At 39.9% G+C, this 22,380-nt stretch overlaps 1 protein-coding gene across 1 annotated transcript in view; it reads right to left on the reverse strand.

The window, feature by feature from the left end:
- Positions 1–2,238: 2,238 nt before the first annotated feature.
- LOC128656086 (peroxidasin homolog) overlaps positions 2,239–22,380 on the reverse strand; it is a 334,999-nt gene continuing 314,857 nt past the window's right edge. The window contains exons 20-21 of the mRNA XM_053709815.1: positions 2,638–2,726; positions 2,239–2,507 (exon numbers count right to left, since the gene is read on the reverse strand). Of these exons, the coding sequence (XP_053565790.1) occupies positions 2,670–2,726 (57 nt within the window). The 3' untranslated portion in view covers positions 2,239–2,507; positions 2,638–2,669. The remainder of the gene's footprint in view (positions 2,508–2,637; positions 2,727–22,380) is intronic.

Here is a 22,380-nt window from a genome sequence, read left to right on the forward strand (position 1 = left end):
AGGTATTGTCCTTGAAAAGTGTTCATGAAAATACGAATATTTCATATTGCGAAAATGTTTTCGTAATGGAATATGTTCTTTATATTTCGAAATAAATATTTCTATATATATATATATATATGATGATTTTTAGACTGATATATCTATTTATAGAGAGATATGTATAGGAATATACGTATATATGTCTAAAAATTTGGACATCTATATGAGATTATCTCTTTGAAAATCCCACTGAAATATTGTTTAATGTGCATAAGATTGTAATGTAAAATCATTTCATTATCTCCATAGTTAAACATATCTCTATACATATAAACCCATGTTTCTCTATGTATGTGTATGTATGTCAATGTAAAATCCCTTTGTCTGCTTTTTTTTCTAATACCCGAAATTGCATATCTTTGATCCCTTATAACTTTTGTGTGCAATACAATATTTTTTTATTAGACAGTGTTAACATGAGTGTAACTGTACTTTGTCAAACGTTTTTGTTGCGGAAAACCGTTAACTACAGCTCTTTGAGCGCGGAAAGGATTGTTGCGTAAAAGGCGAAAGTGGGCATGCAATCGCGATTTTTTAGAGCAATGAAAATTTCTTGCAAAAAGATAGCGCACAGTAAATACATGATTTGTAATCTTGCTGGAAGAGTTTAATTTTGCAGTGCTGCTAACACCTGCTTTCAATGGCTTGTAAGATTCCAGTGTTCAAACTTGTACTTACATCTGTAGGGAAACCTGCAGATGCACACCACTATAAAAATAAGGGAGTGAGCAGGGCTATATAAGAAAGCATACTTACAAATGTATGCTTTATAGACTATAGGGTTTGGTAAGGGGGCTAAAAATTGGTAATTGTTACCATCAAACGGTCTTCTTACATCCCCTTTGCCTACAAATTATCTGAATGTTTAGTCTATAATTGCATAACTCAGTTTCTCACAACTAACATTTTACTTGATCTCTCCAATCGGGTTTCCTCCCTAAACACTCAACAGTAACTAGTTATCTGCCATCAGCTTAATCAAAGGGCTACTACTACTTACTTATTCTTCTGGATCTATCTGCTGCAGGGACAGCTCAAGAAATTGTGCTGCCTTGGTCCAATAATGCTATGACACCCCCAAATGGTAACATTACTGATTAGCATATCAACTACTAGCCTAGCTGCTGACTTTACAAAGCCCGTCTGCATGTAACCAATGCTTATGCGCAATACATGGGAAGATAGTTAGGGACAAGATGCACTTTCCCACCTTGAATGTTGCCCCTGACTGGTTCTGTGTATTTGTGCATGATGAGGTTATGCTGCTAGGTGCCTGCATGGTCTGGATCTGACAGTGATAGACTGTCATTGAAGTGCTGCACCTTGTCAAGTGCTGCCTGGGTCCATTGGACCACCTTGGTCAAATGGTTGAGCCGGCCCTGATCTGCTGCTTTCAACATAGTCGACTACTGTTTCCTCTTATAAACTCTACATTCTTTTGGCAAACAAGACATAACCTCCTCTCCTGGCTCCCTTCCTATCTCTAAACTGCTTGTTTAGAGTTTCCTTCCAGCATATCTCTGATCCTTTGCCTTTCAGTAGGAGTACCATAAGGCTCAATCTTGGGTCCCTTACTTTTTTCTATGTTTACATACTCTCTATGAAAACTTGTAATGATACCTAAATATATCTTTCCTTTCCTAAAATCTCTTTACTCAACCAGATTACCAACTGTCTCTCTGTAATTTCCCACACCTGAAATTTCTCTTATTGGAGAAGACTCTATTATCCACATCTCATCCCAGATCTGCTGTCCTGGTGTCACTTGACTCTGAAGTCACATTCACTCCACTATATACAAGTGCTTGCCAGATCTTGACGTACACACCTACGCAATATTTTCAGAATTTGTCCTTTCCTTACCCAAGAAACTACAAAAATACTAATTAATACTAATTAATTCCCTCATTTTGCCAAGTAATTACTACTGTAATTACTACTGCAAACTAATTTAAATGGATAATCCAATTCCCACCTTTTCCCCTCCAATCTATCATGAATGCTTCAGCTAGACTCATCCTCGTAAATTGCCAAGCTACATTAGCTTTATGTTGTTATGCACAAGCAAAACATGGTGGCAAAACTAGTTGTGCGTATATAATTTTGTTTTTCTAATAGTTTGAATTGTATATGAGAATCCAAAGTTAACTATAATATGGATATTTGTCCTATTGAATCATGTTCGGAAGCTCTGAACTGGAGACAGTTTGATTTTTATTTTATAATTTGATTGTTTTCCTCTTTATTAAACATTTCACAATCAATTAATTATTGTAGAACTACAAAGTTGATGTCTTAATTAAACAGAATAATTGACAAAGAGATCATTTTTAATGGTCACTGTGTTCATCAGGCAATTAAAGCAGTTTGTATTATGAACCCCATATGCATTTCCCAAGCAACATAGAGTGTACAGACATAAAGTTTTGTGGAGTTATTGGGCTCTTCCTGAAGTTGGATATAATCTGAAAGAGAAGATTAGTTTGTAATGAGATTTATAACTCATCTCTGCTGGAAAAATATCAGTAAGCAAATTTAATACCCTGTGTTTATGTTTAAGCAATACATGAAATCCATTTTAAATAAGGTACTTACTTCTACCATCAACAGGGGTGATGCTGAAATGGTTAGTCTTCTAAAGATTTCCTATTCCTGCTCTTCATCTGAACCTCAAGCTCGCTCACCTGCAAGGACACAAGTATTTACACGAGTAATGAATAACCAGGGTCAAGTCCAAAAGAGAGCTACATGGTACTTTTAAACCTAATATTGGTCCTACAGCGAAAGAGTTAAATGGCACAATACATGGGGAATACTGGGTACCGTTAAAGGGACATTACATTCAGCTCTCTTTATGAAGAGCTAGATTACAAGTCTACAGTGCATGGTGTGGTATCTATTGTGTGACCTTGCGCAAAGAATAGAGCATAATCTGGTATTACAATGGTATTGTGAGTATTTTACATAAAAAAGTAAATTCAAGAACTAGGGGTCATGATCTCAAGCTGAAGGGTAGTATATTCAGGAGTAAATTGCAGAAACACTTCTTTACAGAAAGGGTGACTGATTCATGGAATAAACTTCCACAAGAGATGGTAATGACAAACACTGTGGGGAACTTTAAGAATACCTGGGTTATGCATAGGGTTATCATACAAACTAGATTCATTTATACTTTTAGGAAATATTGTGCAGAGTTGCTGGGCCTATCGCTCTTATCTGCTGTCAAAAACAGAATTTATGCTTACCTGATAAATTACTTTCTCCAACGGTGTGTCCGGTCCACGGCGTCATCCTTACTTGTGGGATATTCTCTTCCCCAACAGGAAATGGCAAAGAGTCCCAGCAAAGCTGGTCACATGGTCCCTCCTAGGCTCCGCCCACCCCAGTCATTCGACCGACGGACAGGAGGAATATATATAGGAGAAACCATATGGTACCGTGGTGACTGTAGTTAGAGAAAATAATTCATCAGACCTGATTAAAAAACCAGGGCGGGCCATGGACCGGACACACCGTTGGAGAAAGTAATTTATCAGGTAAGCATAAATTCTGTTTTCTCCAACATTCGTGTGTCCGGTCCACGGCGTCATCCTTACTTGTGGGAACCAATACCAAAGCTTTAGGACACGGATGAAGGGAGGGAGCAAATCAGGTTACCTAAACGGAAGGCACCACAGCTTGCAAAACCTTTCTCCCAAAAATAGCCTCCGAAGAAGCAAAAGTATCAAATTTGTAAAATTTGGCAAAAGTGTGCAGTGAAGACCAAGTCGCTGCCTTACATATCTGGTCAACAGAAGCCTCGTTCTTGAAGGCCCATGTGGAAGCCACAGCCCTAGTGGAGTGAGCTGTGATTCTTTCAGGAGGCTGCCGTCCGGCAGTCTCATAAGCCAATCGGATAATGCTTTTAAGCCAAAAGGAAAGAGAGGTAGAAGTCGCTTTTTGACCTCTCCTTTTACCAGAATAAACAACAAACAAGGAAGATGTTTGTCTGAAATCTTTAGTAGCCTCTAAATAGAACTTTAGAGCACGGACAACGTCCAAATTGTGTAACAAACGTTCCTTCTTTGAAACTGGATTCGGACACAAAGAAGGTACAACTATCTCCTGGTTAATATTTTTGTTAGAAACAACTTTAGGAAGAAAACCAGGCTTAGTACGTAAAACCACCTTATCTGCATGGAACACCAGATAAGGAGGAGAACACTGCAGAGCAGATAACTCTGAAACTCTTCTAGCATAAGAAATTGCAACCAAAAACAAAACTTTCCAAGATAGTAACTTAATATCAAACGGAACCCCTTGAAGAACTGAAATAACTAGATTTAGACTCCAGGGAGGAGTCAAAGGTCTGTAAACAGGCTTGATCCTAACCAGAGCCTGAACAAATGCTTGAACATCTGGCACAGCTGCCAGTCTTTTGTGTAGTAAGACAGATAAAGCAGAGATCTGTCCCTTTAGAGAACTTGCAGATAATCCTTTCTCCAAACCTTCTTGTAGAAAGGAGAGAATCTTAGGAATTTTTATCTTATTCCATGGGAATCCTTTGGATTCACACCAACAGATATATTTTTTCCATATTTTATGGTAAATCTTTCTAGTTACAGGTTTTCTGGCCTGAACCAGAGTATCTATCACAGAATCTGAAAACCCACGCTTTGATAGAATCAAGCGTTCAATCTCCAAGCCGTCAGTTGGAGGGAAACCAGATTTGGATGTTCGAATGGACCCTGAACAAGAAGGTCCTGTCTCAAAGGTAGCTTCCATGGTGGAGCCGATGACATATTCACCAGGTCTGCATACCAAGTCCTGCGTGGCCACGCAGGAGCTATCAAGATCACCGAGGCCCTCTCCTGATTGATCCTGGCTACCAGCCTGGGAATGAGAGGAAACGGTGGGAATACGTAAGCTAGGTTGAAAGTCCAAGGTGCTACTAGTGCATCTACTAGAGTCGCCTTGGAATCCCTGGATCTGGACCCGTAGCAAGGAACCTTGAAGTTCTGACGAGACGCCATCAGATCTATGTCTGGAATGCCCCATAATTGAGTTATTTGGGCAAAGATTTCCGGATGGAGTTCCCACTCCCCCGGATGAAATGTCTGACGACTCAGAAAATCCGCTTCCCAATTTTCCACTCCTGGGATGTGGATCGCAGACAAGTGGCAGGAGTGATCCTCCGCCCATTGAATTATTTTGGTCACTTCTTTCATCGCCAGGGAACTCTTTGTTCCCCCCTGATGATTTATATATGCAACAGTCGTCATGTTGTCTGATTGGAACCTTATGAATTTGGCCTTTGCTAGTTGAGGCCAAGCTCTGAGAGCATTGAATATCGCTCTCAGTTCCAGAATGTTTATCGGGAGAAGAGACTCTTCCCGAGACCATAGACCCTGAGCTTTCAGGGATTCCCAGACCGCACCCCAGCCCACTAGACTGGCGTCGGTCGTGACAATGACCCACTCTGGCCTGCGGAAGCTCATTCCCTGGGACAGATGGTCCAGGGTCAGCCACCAACGGAGTGAATCTCTGGTCTTTTGATCTACTTGAATCATTGGAGACAAGTCTGTATAATCCCCATTCCACTGTTTGAGCATGCACAGTTGTAATGGTCTTAGATGAATTCGTGCAAAAGGAACTATGTCCATTGTTGCAACCATCAATCCTACTACTTCCATGCACTGCGCTATGGAAGGACAAGGAACAGAATGAAGCACTTGACAAGAGCTTAGAAGTTTTGATTTTCTGACCTCTGTCAGAAAAATCCTCATTTCTAAGGAATCTATTATTGTTCCCAAGAAGGGAACTCTTGTTGACGGGGACAGAGAACTCTTTTCTTTGTTCACCTTCCATCCGTGAGATGTGAGAAAGGCTAGAACGATGTCCGTATGAGCCTTTGCTTTTGACAGGGACGACGCTTGTATTAGAATGTTGTCCAATTAAGGTACTACTGCAATGCCCCTTGGTCTTAGAACCGCTAGAAGGGACCCTAGCACCTTTGTGAAAATCCTTGGACAGTGGCTAATCCGAATGGGAGAGCCACAAACTGGTAATGTTTGTCCAGAAAAGCGAACCTTAGGAACTGATGATGTTCTTTGTGGATAGGAATATGTAGGTATGCATCCTTTAGGTCCACGGTAGTCATAAATTGACTTTCCTGGATGGTAGGTAGAATCGTTCGAATAGTTTCCATTTTGAACGATGGTACCCTGAGAAATTTGTTTAGGATCTTCAAATCCAAAATTGGTCTGAACGTTCCCTCTTTTTTGGGAACTACGAACAGATTGGAATAAAATCCCATTCCTTGTTCCTTTATTGGAACTGGGTGTATCACTCCCATCTTTAACAGGTCTTCTACACAATGTAAGAATGCCTGTCTCTTTATTTGGTTTGAGGATAAGTGAGACTTGTGGAACCTTCCCCTTGGGGGTAGTTCCTTGAATTCCAGGAGATAACCTTGAGAAACTATTTCTAGCGCCCAAGGATCCTGAACATCTCTTGCCCAAGCCTGAGCAAAGAGAGAGAGTCTGCCCCCCACCAGATCCGGTCCCGGATCGGGGGCTACTCCTTCATGCTGTTTTGTTAGCAGTAGCAGGCTTCTTGGCCTGCTTACCCTTGTTCCAGCCTTGCATTGGTTTTCAGGCTGGTTTGGGTTGTGAGGCATTACCCTCTTGCTTAGAGGATGCAGAATTAGAGACTGGTCCATTTCTGCGAAAGGGACGAAAATTAGGCTTATTTTTAGCCTTAAAAGACCTATCCTGTGGAAGGGCGTGGCCCTTTCCCCCAGTGATGTCTGAAATAATCTCTTTCAAATCAGGTCCAAATAAAGTTTTACCTTTGAAAGGGATGTTAAGCAATTTTGTCTTGGATGACACATCCGCTGACCAAGACTTTAGCCAAAGCGCTCTGCGCGCCACGATAGCAAACCCTGAATTTGTCGCCGCTAATCTTGCTAATTGCAAAGCGGCATCTAAAATAAAAGAGTTAGCCAATTTAAGTGCGTGAACTCTGTCCATAACCTCCTCATATGGAGTTTCTCTACTGAGCGACTTTTCTAGTTCCTCGAACCAGAACCACGCTGCTGTAGTGACAGGAACAATGCATGAAATTGGTTGTAGAAGGTAGCCTTGCTGTACAAAAATCCTTTTAAGCAAACCTTCCAATTTTTTATCCATAGGATCTTTGAAAGCACAACTATCTTCAATAGGAATAGTAGTGCGTTTGTTTAGAGTAGAAACTGCCCCCTCGACCTTGGGGACTGTCTGCCATAAGTCCTTTCTGGGGTCGACCATAGGAAATAATTTCTTAAATATAGGGGGAGGAACAAAAGGTATGCCGGGTTTTTCCCACTCCTTATTTACTATGTCCGCCACCCGCTTGGGTATAGGAAAAGCGTCGGGGGGCACCGGAACCTCTAGGAACCTGTCCATCTTGCATAATTTCTCTGGAATGACCAAATTGTCACAATCATCCAGAGTAGATAACACCTCCTTAAGCAGTGCACGGAGATGTTCTAATTTAAATTTAAATGTCACAACATCAGGTTCAGTTTGATGAGAAATTTTTCCTGAATCTGAAATTTCTCCATCAGACAAAACCTCCCTCATGGCCCCTTCAGATTGGTGTGAGGGTATGACAGAACAATTATCATCAGCGTCCTCTTGCTCTTCAGTGTTTAAAACAGAGCAATCGCGCTTTCTCTGATAAGTAGGCATTTTGGATAAAAGATTTGCTATGGAGTTATCCATTACAGCCGTTAATTGTTGCATGGTAATAAGTATTGGCGCACTAGATGTACTAGGGGCCTCCTGCATGGGCAAAACTGGTGTAGACACAGTAGGAGATGATGTAGTATCATGTTTACTCCCCTCATTTGAGGAATCATCTTGGGCAATATCATTATCTGTGGCAGTACTGTCCTTACTTTGTTTGGACGCTATGGCACAATTATCACATAAATTTAAATGGGGAGACACATTGGCTTTCATACATATAGTACATAGCTTATCTGAAGGTACAGACATGTTAAACAGGCTTAAACTTGTCAACAAAGCACAAAAAACGTTTTAAAATAAAACCGTTATTGTCACTTTAAATTTCAAACAGAAAACACTTTATTACTGAATATGTGAAAAAGTATGAAGGAATTGTTCAAAAATTACCAAAATTTCACCACATTGTCTTAAAGCCTTAAAAGTATTGCACACCAAATTTCAGGGCTTTAACCCTTAAAATAACGGAACCGGAGCCGTTTTTCAATTTAACCCCTATACAGTCCCAGCTATAGTCTTTGCTAAGACCCAACCAAGCCCTGAGGGGAATACGATACCAAATGACGCCTTCTAAAAGCTTTTTCAGAGATTCTTAGATCCTCACACATGCATCTGCATGCCCTGCTCTCAAAAAACAACTGCGCATTAATGGCGCGAAAATGAGGCTCAGTCTATAACTAGAAAGGCCCCCTGACTGAAAAAGGTGTCCAATACAGTGCCTGCCGTTTTATAAGCGTTCCCCAAGATTATAAATGTCAAATGTTAGCCTAAATCTGAATAATATGCACAAATAAAGCAATCGATTTAGCCCATAAAAATGTCTACCAGTTTTTTAGCCCATAATAAGCCCTTTATTCTGTTTGTTTGACTAAGAAAATGGCTTACCGGTCCCCATGAGGGGAAATGACAGCCTTCCAGCATTACACAGTCTTGTTAGAAATATGGCTAGTCATACCTTAAGCAGAAAAGTCTGCTGTTTCCCCCAACTGAAGTTACTTCATCTCAACAGTCCTATGTGGAAACAGCAATCGATTTTAGTTACTGTCTGCTAAAATCATCTTCCTCTTACAAACAGAAATCTTCATCCTTTCCTGTTTCAGAGTAAATAGTACATACCAGCACTATTTTTAAAATAACAAACACTTGATAGAAGAATAAAAACTACATTTAAACACCAAAAAAACTCTTAACCATCTCCGTGGAGATGTTGCCTGTGCAACGGCAAAGAGAATGACTGGGGTGGGCGGAGCCTAGGAGGGACCATGTGACCAGCTTTGCTGGGACTCTTTGCCATTTCCTGTTGGGGAAGAGAATATCCCACAAGTAAGGATGACGCCGTGGACCGGACACACCAATGTTGGAGAAATCAATGTTTCTTTGTTACAAGTAGATGGTTAAATATTTTTGCCAAAGCATCTTAACGTGGCTAACACTTTTGTAGCACACGCTACACTTTTAATGGATAGCTCATGGAGCGCTATTAGCGTGCTCATTGCTCTTGTGTTGCAAGTGATGATTTAAGTGTTGCTCTCTAGAGCAAACCAAAATACTGCTGTGAAATGTAGCACTTTTTAAAGGGACAGTCTACTTGATTTTTTTATTGTTTAAAAAGAAAGACAACGCCTTTACTACCGACTCCCCAGCTTTGCATAACCAACATTGTTACAATATATTAATGTACTTCATAACCTCTAAGTTTGCCTGTCTCTAAGCCCCTGCAGGCCATCTCTCATCGGAGTGTTTTTTATTAGCTTATTAAATCTTGCACAACAGCCAGACAGTGCTAGTACATGTGTGCCATATAGATAACATTTTGCTCACAGTTGATAACAGTTATACAAGAACCAGCACTGATTGGCTAAAATGCAAGTTTGTAAAATGCACTGAGATAAGGGGCAGTCTGCAGGGGCTTAGGTACAGGTAATCATAGAGGTAAAAAGTATATTAATATAACAGTGTTGGTTATACAAAACTGAGGAAGGGTAATAAAGGGATTACCTATTTTTTTAAACAATAACAATTTTCAAGTAGACTGTCCCTTTAAAACCACTCTACTACTTGTGTACTATTGGCTTAGATAACTGTGCGCCCTAATTCAAGTCTATTATGTGAAGAATTTGGCATACCCAAGCACTCTGAAATGCAAATGTTAGCACAGCCTAGTAGCTTGAACAATAAAATTAATATGAGTGCAAAAATAGAAGCACTATTGATTGTGCTCTAGCAATGTTAATGCATAATAGAGCTAATATTTTTGAGCTCCACTTGTAAACTAGGCCGTTTATTATTTTTTTGTCTGCTTTTGCTGTACAATTCCTCTGAAAAGTGTACGTAACCTTATTCGGTTTACAAAAAGGAATTTCATGGTTTTACAGGTTAAAGTGATGGTAAGCTCTCCCCTGGAATGTAAGTAATGTTTAAGATGGAGTTTAATTCATTAGTTGTGATGAAGATGCGCTATAACTTAATTTTTAATACAGATATGAAATTAAAATACCCCAAGTTCCGCCGCCCACTTCAAAAGTCAATTTTTCGGTAAGCTAATGGTCTGAATTGTTCTCCAATCAGTGCTCTAGCTACAACAAAAGTGCTATATGGGGAGAGTGCTTTACAATTTACTTCTGTTATATCATTTGCTTAGTTCTCTTAATATTCTTTTTTATAACTCATACCTAGGTAGGCTCAGGTGCTATTAGCTAGCTTCTGATTGGTGGCTGCACATATATGCCTTTTGTCATTAGCTTACCAATGTGTTTAGCTAGCTCCCAGTAGTGCATTGCTTCTTCAACAAAGAATACCAAAAGAATACATCAAAATTCATAATAGAAGTAAATTGGAAAGTTGTTTAAAAATGTATGCTCTATCTGAATTAATAAATATTTTTTTGTGGTTTCATGTCCCTTTAATATACACAGGGCTAGATTACAGTTGGAGTGTAGAATTGCGTTTACCCAAAGCCATAAATTGCGTTGCCAAGATTTTTCTATCACAAACCTTGCACATGTGGTGTTTTGGTGTCGGATTACAAGTTGAAAGTAGAAATATCTCTTGCATGCACCATTTATGGGTTGACGTATGTTATTGCTAGGGGATTTTCTACTATATTGTGTTCGCGCTATACCACTTACGCCTGCTTGGGTTGTGATGTCATTAATTGAGGGGATAAATACAATTAAAACAGACTAATTGATTAAAATAGTGACAACCATTAATGTGTTGGAAAACCACTTAGAACATCTCCTCACCCGGGAAAGTTGTTTAAAAATGTATGCTCTATCTGAATTAAAGATTTTTTTGTGGTTTCATGTCCCTTTAATATACACAGGGCTAGAATACAGTTGGAGCATAGAATCGCGTTTACCCAAAGCCATAAATTGCGTTGCCAAGATTTTTCTATCACAAACCTTGCACATGTGGTGTTTTGGTGTCGGATTACAAGTTGAAAGTAGAAATATCTCTTGCATGCGCCACTTATTGGTTTACGTAATGTTATTGCTAGGGGATTTTCTACTATATTGTGTTCGCGCTACACCACTTATGCCTGCTTGGGTTGTGATGTCATTAATTGAGAGGATAAATACAATTAAAACAGACTAATTGATTAAAATAGTGACAACCATTAATGTGTTGGAAAACCACTTAGAACATCTCCTCACCTGGGTTAGCCCCCCCCATATTCAAAATTTGAACAAACAATCTTTCCATTTGTTAGATCAGGTTAGATCAACTGTTTTTTCTCGTTAGATCTACTCTAAAATATTAAAAATTAGCACTCTTTTTCAGGGGGGCTAACCCGTAGCCAGCCCCCCTCAACAAAAATTTTGACAAAATGTTATTGATTATGATAGCTCCACGTTAGATCAGGTTTGATCAGCCAAAAGTTTTGTTAGATCTAGTCTAATTCCTGATATATTGCATTTTTAATGAGGGGGCTAGCCCCCCTCAAATGAAATCTGGACCAAATGTTATTGATTTTGATAGATATACTTTAGATCAGGTTAGATCAACAGTTTTTTTTCATTAGATCTATCACGCAAGAGGCGGTATGCACAATCCTAGTTTGTGTGCGGGGGAGGGGTGATCACTGGGCTAGCCCCCGTCAACTGAAATCTGGACCAAATGTTATTGATTTTGATAGATATACGTTAGATCAGGTTAGACAAACAGTTTTTTCCATTAAATCTATCACGCAAGAGGCGGTATTCACAATCCTGAGGTGTTAATATGAAGTAAATGTGCTAATATGAGGTAAATTAGATGTTAATATGGAGGTATATGAGGTGTATATATGAGGTAAATGTGCTAATATGAAGTAAATTAGATGTTAATATGGAGGTATATGAGGTGTGTGTATATGGAGATAATATAATATGAGGTGAATTTGATGTTAACTTGAGGTAAATGTGCTAATATCAGGTGAATTAGATGTTAACATGAGATATATGAGGTGTTTGTATATAGAGATAATATAATATTATTATTATTATTATCATACTATTATACTTTATTTATAAAGCTCCAAAATATTCTGCAGCGCTGTCCATGGCTACAATTCATTTAAATAAAACAATGATATAAAACTTGTAAGAGAAAAGACAACATTTTACAAACACATACAGGAGGAATTAAGGGCCCTATTCCCGTGAGAACTTACAATAAAATATGAGGTGAATTTGATGTTAATTTGAGGTAAATGTGCTAATATGAGGTGAATTAGATGTTAATATGAGGTGTGTGTATATAGAGATAATATAATATGAGGTGAATTAGATGTTAGTATGGAGGTATTTGAGGGGTTGAGGTGTATATATGAGGTGAATGTGCTAATATGAGGTGAATTAGATGTTAATATGGAGGTATATGAGGTGTGTGTATATGGAGATAATATAATATGAGGTGAATTCGATATTAATTTGAAGTAAATGTGCTAATATGAGGTGAATTAAATGTTAATATGAGGTATATGAGGTGTATATATGAGGTAAATGTGCTAATATGAGGTGAATTAGATGTTAATATGAGGTGAATTAGATGTTAATTTGAGGTAAATGTGCTAATATGAGGTGAATTAGATGCTAATATGAGGTTTATGAGGTGTGTGTATATAGAGATAATATAATATAAGGTGAATTAGATGTTAATATGAGGTATACAAGGTGTCTATATAAGGTAAATGTGCTAATATGAACTCTCCCCCTCACACAAACTAGGATTGTGAATACTGCAATGGGGGGGGGGGGGGAGGGAGGAGGAGGGGGTGGGGGAAGGGGTGGAAGGGGAGATAACAGCTCTGTCCATAATCATTAAACCAAAACTCCTTGTAATCATCAACAGTGTTGCATGGCCATATGGGCCTTAAGGGGCTATTGGGGGTACATGCACAAATGAAACATCAATAGAGCAGTCCCATGCATAGAGTTCAGAAAAAGTTTATCAGGCTGTAGGCCCATCTTTAATGGCTATTAGATAAAGGATACATTGTCAATTCGTGGTAGGGCCTCAGGAGTCCATCTTTCTTGTTCCCTTGTCTCAGGTTAGCTGTGGATAATTGATACAGTCCGGTTAGCAGGTCAGCCTGATCCAGACGTAGCTGCACTTTTATTATTTTCCTATGAGGTGGGGGGGCTTTCTTCCGTTGTGATTGATAGGGCCGAATAAAAGGCCTGCAGGTCTCCACCAGGTCTGTACACTGCATTTCTGTTGTTGTGTGTTGCAACAAGCAATACCGGGAAGCCCCAGCGGTATTATGCTTTATGGTCCCTCAGTTTCAGGGTATTATGACTTCCCTTCTTTTTGGAGTGTTACTGGAGATATATCTGAGAACAGTTGGATTTCTACCCCCACGTGGAATACTGGTTGTTTGGCTCTTGCGCACCTAAGGATTTCTTCTTTATCCTTAAAGTTCAGGAATTTGATGATAATACCCCTGGGCGGGCCTTTTGGTGGTGGTTTGGGCCGCAGGGCCCTATGAGCCCGTTCCATTAAATCTCCGGAGAGCTAGGGGTACCCTTTATGGTTCGAAACAGACTTTGCAGGTATCCCTCTATTGCAGGAGGATGTATTGATTCAGAGACTCCCCGAACCCTGATGTTATTCCTGCGGCAACGATTTTCAAGGTCCTCCAGTTTGGGCCTGCACAGTGTCCTGTTGGTGTTGTATATCCATACTGTTTCATTGGGCAGTGTTACTTGTTGAGGCTTGGGCTATTTCCACCTGTGCCACCCTGGTTTCTCACGTGGTAATGTCATTTCTGAGGTCGCCAAAGAGGCTGTGCATTTCTTACAGCACCCCCTTTATATCATCTTTTGACGATAAATATTGCAGGTCATCCTTAGTTAGGGGCTGGGATTGTCTGTCTGCCTGTGGTATCTGTGCTGGGGCAGTCTGGGACTGTTGGCTGTGTGGCAAGTCTTCTGACTGTTTGTTAGTGCTAGGTTCAAGCTGTTTGAGGTATTTGCTTAGAGGCCTAACAGGTGTGCTCTTCTCTGATCTGTTAGACTTTTTATTAGGCATTACCTCTGGGAGAGCTTTTTTCGATTCAGGGAGCAGTAGTATTATGGCTACCTTTGTAGTTAATGTCCCCTGTGAGTGGTAGCTCTTACTTAGCTAAACAGTCAAATGTGTCTCCATGCACCGTGTTTGTGCGTGCATAAAATCAGATGCAGGGTTAAGAGCCACGCACTACTAGGCAGGTTTTAAGTACTTAGGGGTGTGCTACAAAGATAATGAAACTTTTTAGTCTTCCTTGCTGTGCAAATACTGCTTTTAGGCACGGTGCTATGTTTTGTTATATGTGCAGCTAGTTTCTTCAATTTAGTTACGTGAGGGGGGGTGTCATTCCTTATTAGACTAAAGGAAAGGAAAATGGCGCTATGTGCAATAGTTGCGCAGTTGTTAAAGTGACAGTGACTGTGTGGCCCCTTACTCCCCACCACCCTGAGCCACTGTGACTCCTCTCCAATGCTTTAAGCTGCCTTGCTGAGTTCAATTCCCTTTTCAGGAGACCCACATGGCCGTCCGACACAACCTATATGCCCCTTTCTGTGTGCTGGGTTTATAATACACTCACAGTTGGTTGGTCTCCAGCGGTACTTGAATAAGGTGCCCCGCTCTGTTAACTTTGCCACTCTGTTCGTCTGCTATTCGTGCCTGCTCTCCGCCGCAATAAAGCTCTGTCTGATGAGCGCAGCTGCACTTCCAGTTTTTTATAGCGGTTAAGAAAGGTCTCTCTTCGACACAGGTGCTATGATTTAGAACTCTTATTTCAGCCCCATGTAGTGCAGTGCTTTTTCCTACTGTGTTCTGAGGATCTTGAAGAATGTTGGGGTATGGGTTATGCCATTTTGATAGCGTTATTCTGCTGTTAAGATTAGGAGCTCCTCTAGTGCACAGCCATCCGTCTGCGTGGCCAAGCTCCGCCCCCAAAAAGGAAGATATTTTACCTCACAATTTCCTCAGCTCACCAGAGTAAGTTCTATGTAAAAAGTTATACGTTAGCTGCTGTCCAGCTGCAGGTAAAAGAAAATTTTAAAAAATGAAGAAATTAACTGCCACCAATCAGCATCAACAGTGCTGAGATCATGAACTCTTTTACTGTGATCTCATGAGATTTGACTTAACTCTCATGAGATTTCATAGTAAACTTCCTTAAAATGAATATGGAAATAACATGTGTGTGGATGAGGCACGCTCCCTTTCCTGTCCCGGGACAGACATACTGATTTGCTGCTTAAAATCCTTTGCAATGGGGCATGAATAATTAGGACATTTTGAGGTAAAATATCTTTCTTTTTTAAATAGAGATGTTCAGGTGATATTTTCTAATCAGCTTTTTATAGTTATGCTGCATAACTTTCAAGTATTTCAACATTTGGGTATCATGGCCCTTTAATTATAGGGTCATCACAAGAAAGGGCAACGGTCACTTTAATTGGATTTACATGTTTAGCACTCTAGTTTGCGGTGGCAATTAATGCTCAAAAAATTAACCAGAGGTCAGTATTTTTAATTTATTTTTTAATGCACTAAGCAGTTTTTAGGGGTTAAAAGCGACGGGTGTGGGGTGTTAGAGAAAAAAAAACGGCACTATAAATTGCCTTTACATTGCGTTCTATGGGGACTGTGTGTTCCCAGTAAATATATATGTACAGTATCTCACAAAAGTGAGTACACCCCTCACATTTTTGTAAATATTTTATTATATCTTTTCATGTGACACTTTGCTACAATGTAAAGTAGTGAGTGTACAGCCTGTATAACGGTGTAAATTTGCTGTCTCCTCAAAATAACTCAACACACAGCCAATAATATTTAAACCGTTGGAAACAAATGTGAGTACATTCCTAAGTGGAAATGTCCAAAATGTGACTCGTTAGTGTTACAAGGTCTCAGGTGTGAATGGGAAGCAGCTGTGTTAAATTTGGTTTTATCGCTCTTACACTCTCTCATACTGGTCACTGGAAGTTCAACATGGCACCTCATGGCAAAGAACTCTCTGAGGATCTGAAAAAAAGAATTGTTCATCTACATAAAGATGACTTAGGCTATAAGAAGTTTGCCAAGACCCTGAAACTGAGGTGCAGCACGGTGGGCAAGACCATACAGCAGTTTCACAGGACAGGTTCCACTCAGAACAGGTCTCACCATGGTCGACCAAAGAAGTTGAGTGCACGTGCTTAGCGTCATATCCAGAGGTTGTCTTTGGGAAATAGACGTATGAGAGCTGCCAGCATTGCTGCAGAGGTTGAAGGGGTGGGGGGTCAGCCTGCTGAGGGCTCAGACCATATGACGCACACTGCATCAAATTGGTCTGCATGGCTATCATCCCAGAAGGAAGCCTTTTCTAAAGATGATGCACAAAAAAGCCTGCAAACAGTTTGCTGAAGACAAGCAGACTAAGGACATGGATTACTGGCACCATGTCCTGTGGTCCGATGAGACCAAGATAAACTTATTTGGTTTAGATGGTGTCAAGCGTGTGTCGCGGCAACCAGGTTAGGAGTACAAAGACAAGTGTGTCTTGCCTACAGTCAAGCATGGTGATGGGAGTGTCATGGTCTGGGCCTTCATGAGTGCTGCCGGCACTGGGGAGCTACAGTTCATTGAGGGAACCATGAATGGCAACATGTACTGTAACATACTGAAGCAGAGCACAATCTCCTCCCTTCGGAGACTGGACCGCAGGGCAGTATTCCAACATGATAACGACCCCAAACACACCTCCAAGATGACCACTGCCTTGCTAAAGAAGCTCGGGGTAAAGGTGATGGACTGGCCAAGCATGTCTCCAGACCTAAACTCTATTGAGCATCTGTGGGGCATCCTTAAACGGAAGGTGGGGGAGCGGAAGGTCTCTAACATCCACCAGCTCCGTGATGTCATCATGGAGGAGTGGAAGAGGACTCCAGTGGCAACCTGTGAAGCTCGGGTAAACTCCATGTCCAAGAGGGTTAAGGCAGTGCTGGAAAATAATGGTGGCCACACAAAATATTGACACTTTGGGTCCAATTTTGTTGCCAACGGTTTAGACATTAATGGCTGTGTGTTGAGTTATTTTGAGGGGACTGCAAATTTACACTGTTATACAGGCTGTACACTCACTACTTTACATTGTAGCAAAGTGTCATTTCTTCAGTGTTGTCACATGAAAAAATATGATAAAATATTTACAAAAATGTGAGGGCTGTACTCACTTTTTTGAGATACTGTATATGCTTATATACATATATATGTATGTGTTAATATGTGTATATACACATATAAACACATAAATATATATGTATATATTCATATACAAATATATTTATATTCACTGCCCATCGCTGTGAGACTTACCCCTCTGCTGCGCTAGTGAGACATGGCATGAGAACGAGGCTCCCGTTGGAGCCTATGGAAGTGTGCTCTTGTGAGCGCAAAGCTTCCATGCTATGCGAAGGTGAGATCACGTTTGCATTGCACCTAACTTGTAATACCAGCACACATTTGTGTGCGCTGGTATTGCTAAGTTGAGCGCAAATATCACTTTTGTAGAAGCAATATTTTGTGCCCAACTAGTAATATGGCCCAAAGAGGGTCGCGCTTTCAGTGGTTAACTATAGCATTGCTCAATGGACATCTTTTAATCTATAATGCTTGTGTTAATACATTCAACATACAGTTAAAGGGATAGCAAACCACAACATTTTATTTTATGATTCAGATAGAACATACAATTTTAAACAAATTTGTAATTTACTTCTATTAAATTTGCTTCATTCTCTTGTTATCCATTGCTGAAGGGACAGCATTGCACTACTGACAGGAAGCTGAACACATCTATTTAGCCAATCACAAGAGACAAATGTGTGCAGGCACCAATTAGCAGCAGCTCCCACTAGTGTATGATATGTGCATATTCATTTTTTAACAAGGGATACAAAGAGAACGAAGCACATTTGAAAATAGAAGTGAATTTAAAAGTGTCTTAAAATTACATGCTCTATCTGAATCATGCAAGTTTAATTTTGACTTTCCTATCCCTTTAAAAGTACACAGTGCGTCCTCAATGTTGCAAACACCATATTTATGCGCGCACACAAGTGTCAATCACTGTCGGACATTGGAGACACGCTTTGTAGTTTCAACTGTATTGTGGAAATAAAAAGAAAACAAAGGAAAAGTGGATTGAAATTTTTGAAAGAAATCAAACTACAAGTACACATGCAAAAGGGGACAAACTCAGTTCAATCTTAGTAACTCTTGGGAAATGTAAACACTGCTACTGAAACTAGTACACTGAGCAAACGTCATGCTGGAGATTACAACATAAACGTGTGCACGCCACACATTATGATTATGTGTTAAACATGGCGGCTTTATGTAGTTTGCAAACAAAAAACTGATTAGACAGCAACTACAAGTGCAATACTTTAGAACGATTGCATTAAGGATGCGAATATTAAAAAAAATTACATTTAAATGCAGAAATAGCTTAAAGCGCACATGAAAAATAAATATTACAACCCATTTATAGAGATTCCTAGAATCATTGGCCCAGATTACGAGTTTTGCATTAGAGGCTGTGCGGTGCTAACAAGCAGTTTTCCCTCACCGCTCACTTACATGCAGTGCTGGTATTACGAGATTTCAGAAACCCGTCGTTAAAAGACAAGAAGTGAGCGTTGAGCAAAATTTTGCTCATTACCGCACTCCAATACCAGCGCTGCTTAAGTCAGCAGTGAGCTGGTCGTACGTGCTCGTGCACGATTTCCCCATAGGAATCAACGGGGAGAGCCGGCTGAAAAAAAGTCTTACACCTGCAAAAAAGCAGCGTAAAACTCCTTAATGCAGCCCCATTGATTCCTATGGGGAAATAAAATATATGTCTACACCTAACACCCTAACATGAACCCCAAGTCTAAACACCCCTAATCTTAACCCCTAATCTGCCGCCCCCGACATCGCAGACACCTGCATTATATTATTAACCCTTAATCTGCCGCCCCCAATGTTGCTGCAACCTACCTACATTTATTAACCCCTAATCTGTCGCCCCCAACGTCGCCGCCACTATATTAAAGTTATTAACCCCTAAACCTAAGTCTAACCCTAACACTCCCTAACTTAAATATAATTACAATAAATCTAAATAAATATTCCTATCATTAAATAAATTATTGCTATTTAAAACTAAATACTTACCTGTAAAATAAACCCTAAGCTAGCTACAATATAACTAATAGTTACATTGTAGTTAGCTTAGGGTTTATTTTTATTTTACAGGCAAGTTTGTATTTATTTTAACTAGGTAGAATAGTTATTAAATAGTTATTAACTATTTAATAACTACCTAGCTAAGATAAATACAAAAGTACCTGTAAAATAAAACCTAACCTAAGTTACACTACCACCTAACACTACACTATAATTACATAAATTAACTAAATTAAATACAATTACCTAAATTAAATTAGCTAAAGTACAAAAAAAAACACTAAATTACAGAAAATAATAAACAAATTACAGATATTTAAACTAATTACACCTAATCTAATAGCCCTATTAAAATAAAAAAGCCCCCCCAAAATAAAAAAACCCTAGCGTAAACTAAACTACCAATAGCCCTTAAAAGGGCCTTTTGTGGGGCATTGCCCCAAAGTAATCAGCTCTTTTACCTGTAAAAAAAAATACAAACAACCCCCCCAACAGTAAAACCCACCACCCACACAACCATCCCCCCAAATAAAATACTATCTAAAAAAACCTAAGCTCCCAATTGCCATGAAAAGGGCATTTGGATGGGCATTGCCCTTAAAAGGGCAGTTAGCTCTTTTGCAGGCCCAAAGTCCCTAACCTAAAAATAAAACCCACTCAATATGCTCTTAAAAAAAACTAACACTAACCCCCTGAAGATCGACTTACCGGGAGAAGTCTTCATCCAAGCCGGGTCGAAGTCCTCAACGAAGCCGGGAAGTCTTCATCCAAGCCAGGCGAAGTGGTCCTCCAGACGGGCAGAAGTCTTCATCCAGACGGCATCATCTATCTTCATCCATCTGGCGCGGAGAGGGTCCATCTTCAAGACATCCGACGCGGAGCATCCTCTTCATCCGATGACTAAAGCTGAATGAAGGTACCTTTAAGTGACATCATCCAAGATGGCTTCCCTTAGATTCCGATTGGCTGATAGAATTATATCAGCCAATCGGAATTAAGGTTGAAAAAAGTTCAATCCTATTGGCTGATCCAATCAGCCAATAGGATTGAGCTCGCATTCTATTGGCTGTTCCAATCATGAAGAGGATGCTCAGCGTCGGATGCCTAGAAGATGGACCCGCTCCACGCTGGATGGATGAAGATAGAAGATGCCGTCTGGATGAAGACTTCTGCCTGTCTGGAGGACCACTTCGCCCGGCTTGGATGAAGACTTCTCCCGGCTTCATTGAGGACTTTGGCCCGGCTTGGATTAAGACTTTTCCCGGTAAGTCGATCTTCAGGGGGTTAGTGTTAGGTTTTTTTAAGGGTGTATTGGGTGGGTTTTATTTTTAGGTTAGGGACTTTGGGCCTGCAAAAGAGCTAACTGCCCTTTTAAGGGCAATGCCCATCCAAATGCCCTTTTCAGAGCAATGGGGAGCTTAGTTTTTTTTAGATAGTATTTTATTTGGGGGTTTTTACTGTTGGGGGTTTGTTTGTATTTTTTTTTTTACAGGTAAAAGAGCTGATTACTTTGGGGCAATGCCCCGCAAAAGGCCCTTTTAAGGGCTATTGGTAGTTTAGTTTGGGCCAGAAATTTACCAGTGGGCGTAAAAAGCAGCTTTTTTACCCTAACGCACAACTCGTAATCTAGCCAATTGAATGTAAGGATGTCATAAGATAGTCCCAATAATGCTATTGTTCATGATTTAATTAAGCATATGTTTTCCTTATGCAAAATATTAATTATTAACTACTATATCCTACTAGCTGTGAACTACTTGATAGTTATTAGGTTAGATTTGTAAATAGTTAATAGTAACTATTTCTTATTAACTATGAACTACTTACTTTTAACTTTTAACTATTTACTAGTATCTATGGACTACTAGCTAATCTATACTACCTATATTATTTGAATAACAAGTATGTCCTGGGTCCACAAAACATTGCATTGATACAATTGGGTACAATAAAATACAAAAACAATCACCTAGATTACGAGTTTTGCGTTAACAGGGGTGCGATGCTAATGAGCAGTTTATGCTCACCGCTCACATACAGACAGCGCTGGTATTACGGGTTTTTACAAACCCGGCGTTAGCAGCCACAAAGTGAGCGTAGAGCAAAATTTTGCTTCACATCTCACCTCAATACCAGCGCTGCTTTTGTTAGCGGTGCACGATTTCCCCATAGGAATCAATGGGGGAGAGCCGGCTGAAAAAAAAAACTAACACATGCAAAAAAGCAGCGTTTAGCTCCTAACGCAGCCCCATTGATTCCAATGGGGAAGTACATTTATGTCTACACCTAACACCCTAACATGAACCCCGAGTCTAAACACCCCTAATCTTACACTTATTAACCCCTAATCTGCTGCCCCCGACATCGCTGACACCTGCATAATGTTATTAACCCCTAATCTGCCGCTCTGGACACCGCCGCCACCTACATTATACTTATGAACCCCTAATCTGCCGCCCCCAACATCGCAGACACCTACATTATATTTATTAACCACTACTCTGCCGCCCCCAATGTCGCCGCAACCTACCTACATTTATTAACCCCTAATCTGCCGCCCCAATGACGTTGCCACTATAATAAAGTTATTAACCCCTAAACCTAAGTCTAACCCTAACCCTAACACCCCCTAACTTAAATATAATTACAATAAATCTAAATAAAATTACTACAATTAACTAAATAATTCCTATTTAAAACTAAATACTTACCTGTAAAATAAACCCTTAGCTAGCTACAATATAACTAATAGTTACATTGTAGCTAGCTTAGGGTTTATTTTTATTTTACAGGCAACTTTGTATTTATTTTAACTAGGTAGAATAGTTATTAAATAGTTATTAACTATTTAATAACTACATAGTTAAAATAAATACAA

Source organism: Bombina bombina, chromosome 1 (assembly GCF_027579735.1).
Source record: "Bombina bombina isolate aBomBom1 chromosome 1, aBomBom1.pri, whole genome shotgun sequence".
NCBI lineage: Eukaryota > Metazoa > Chordata > Amphibia > Anura > Bombinatoridae > Bombina > Bombina bombina.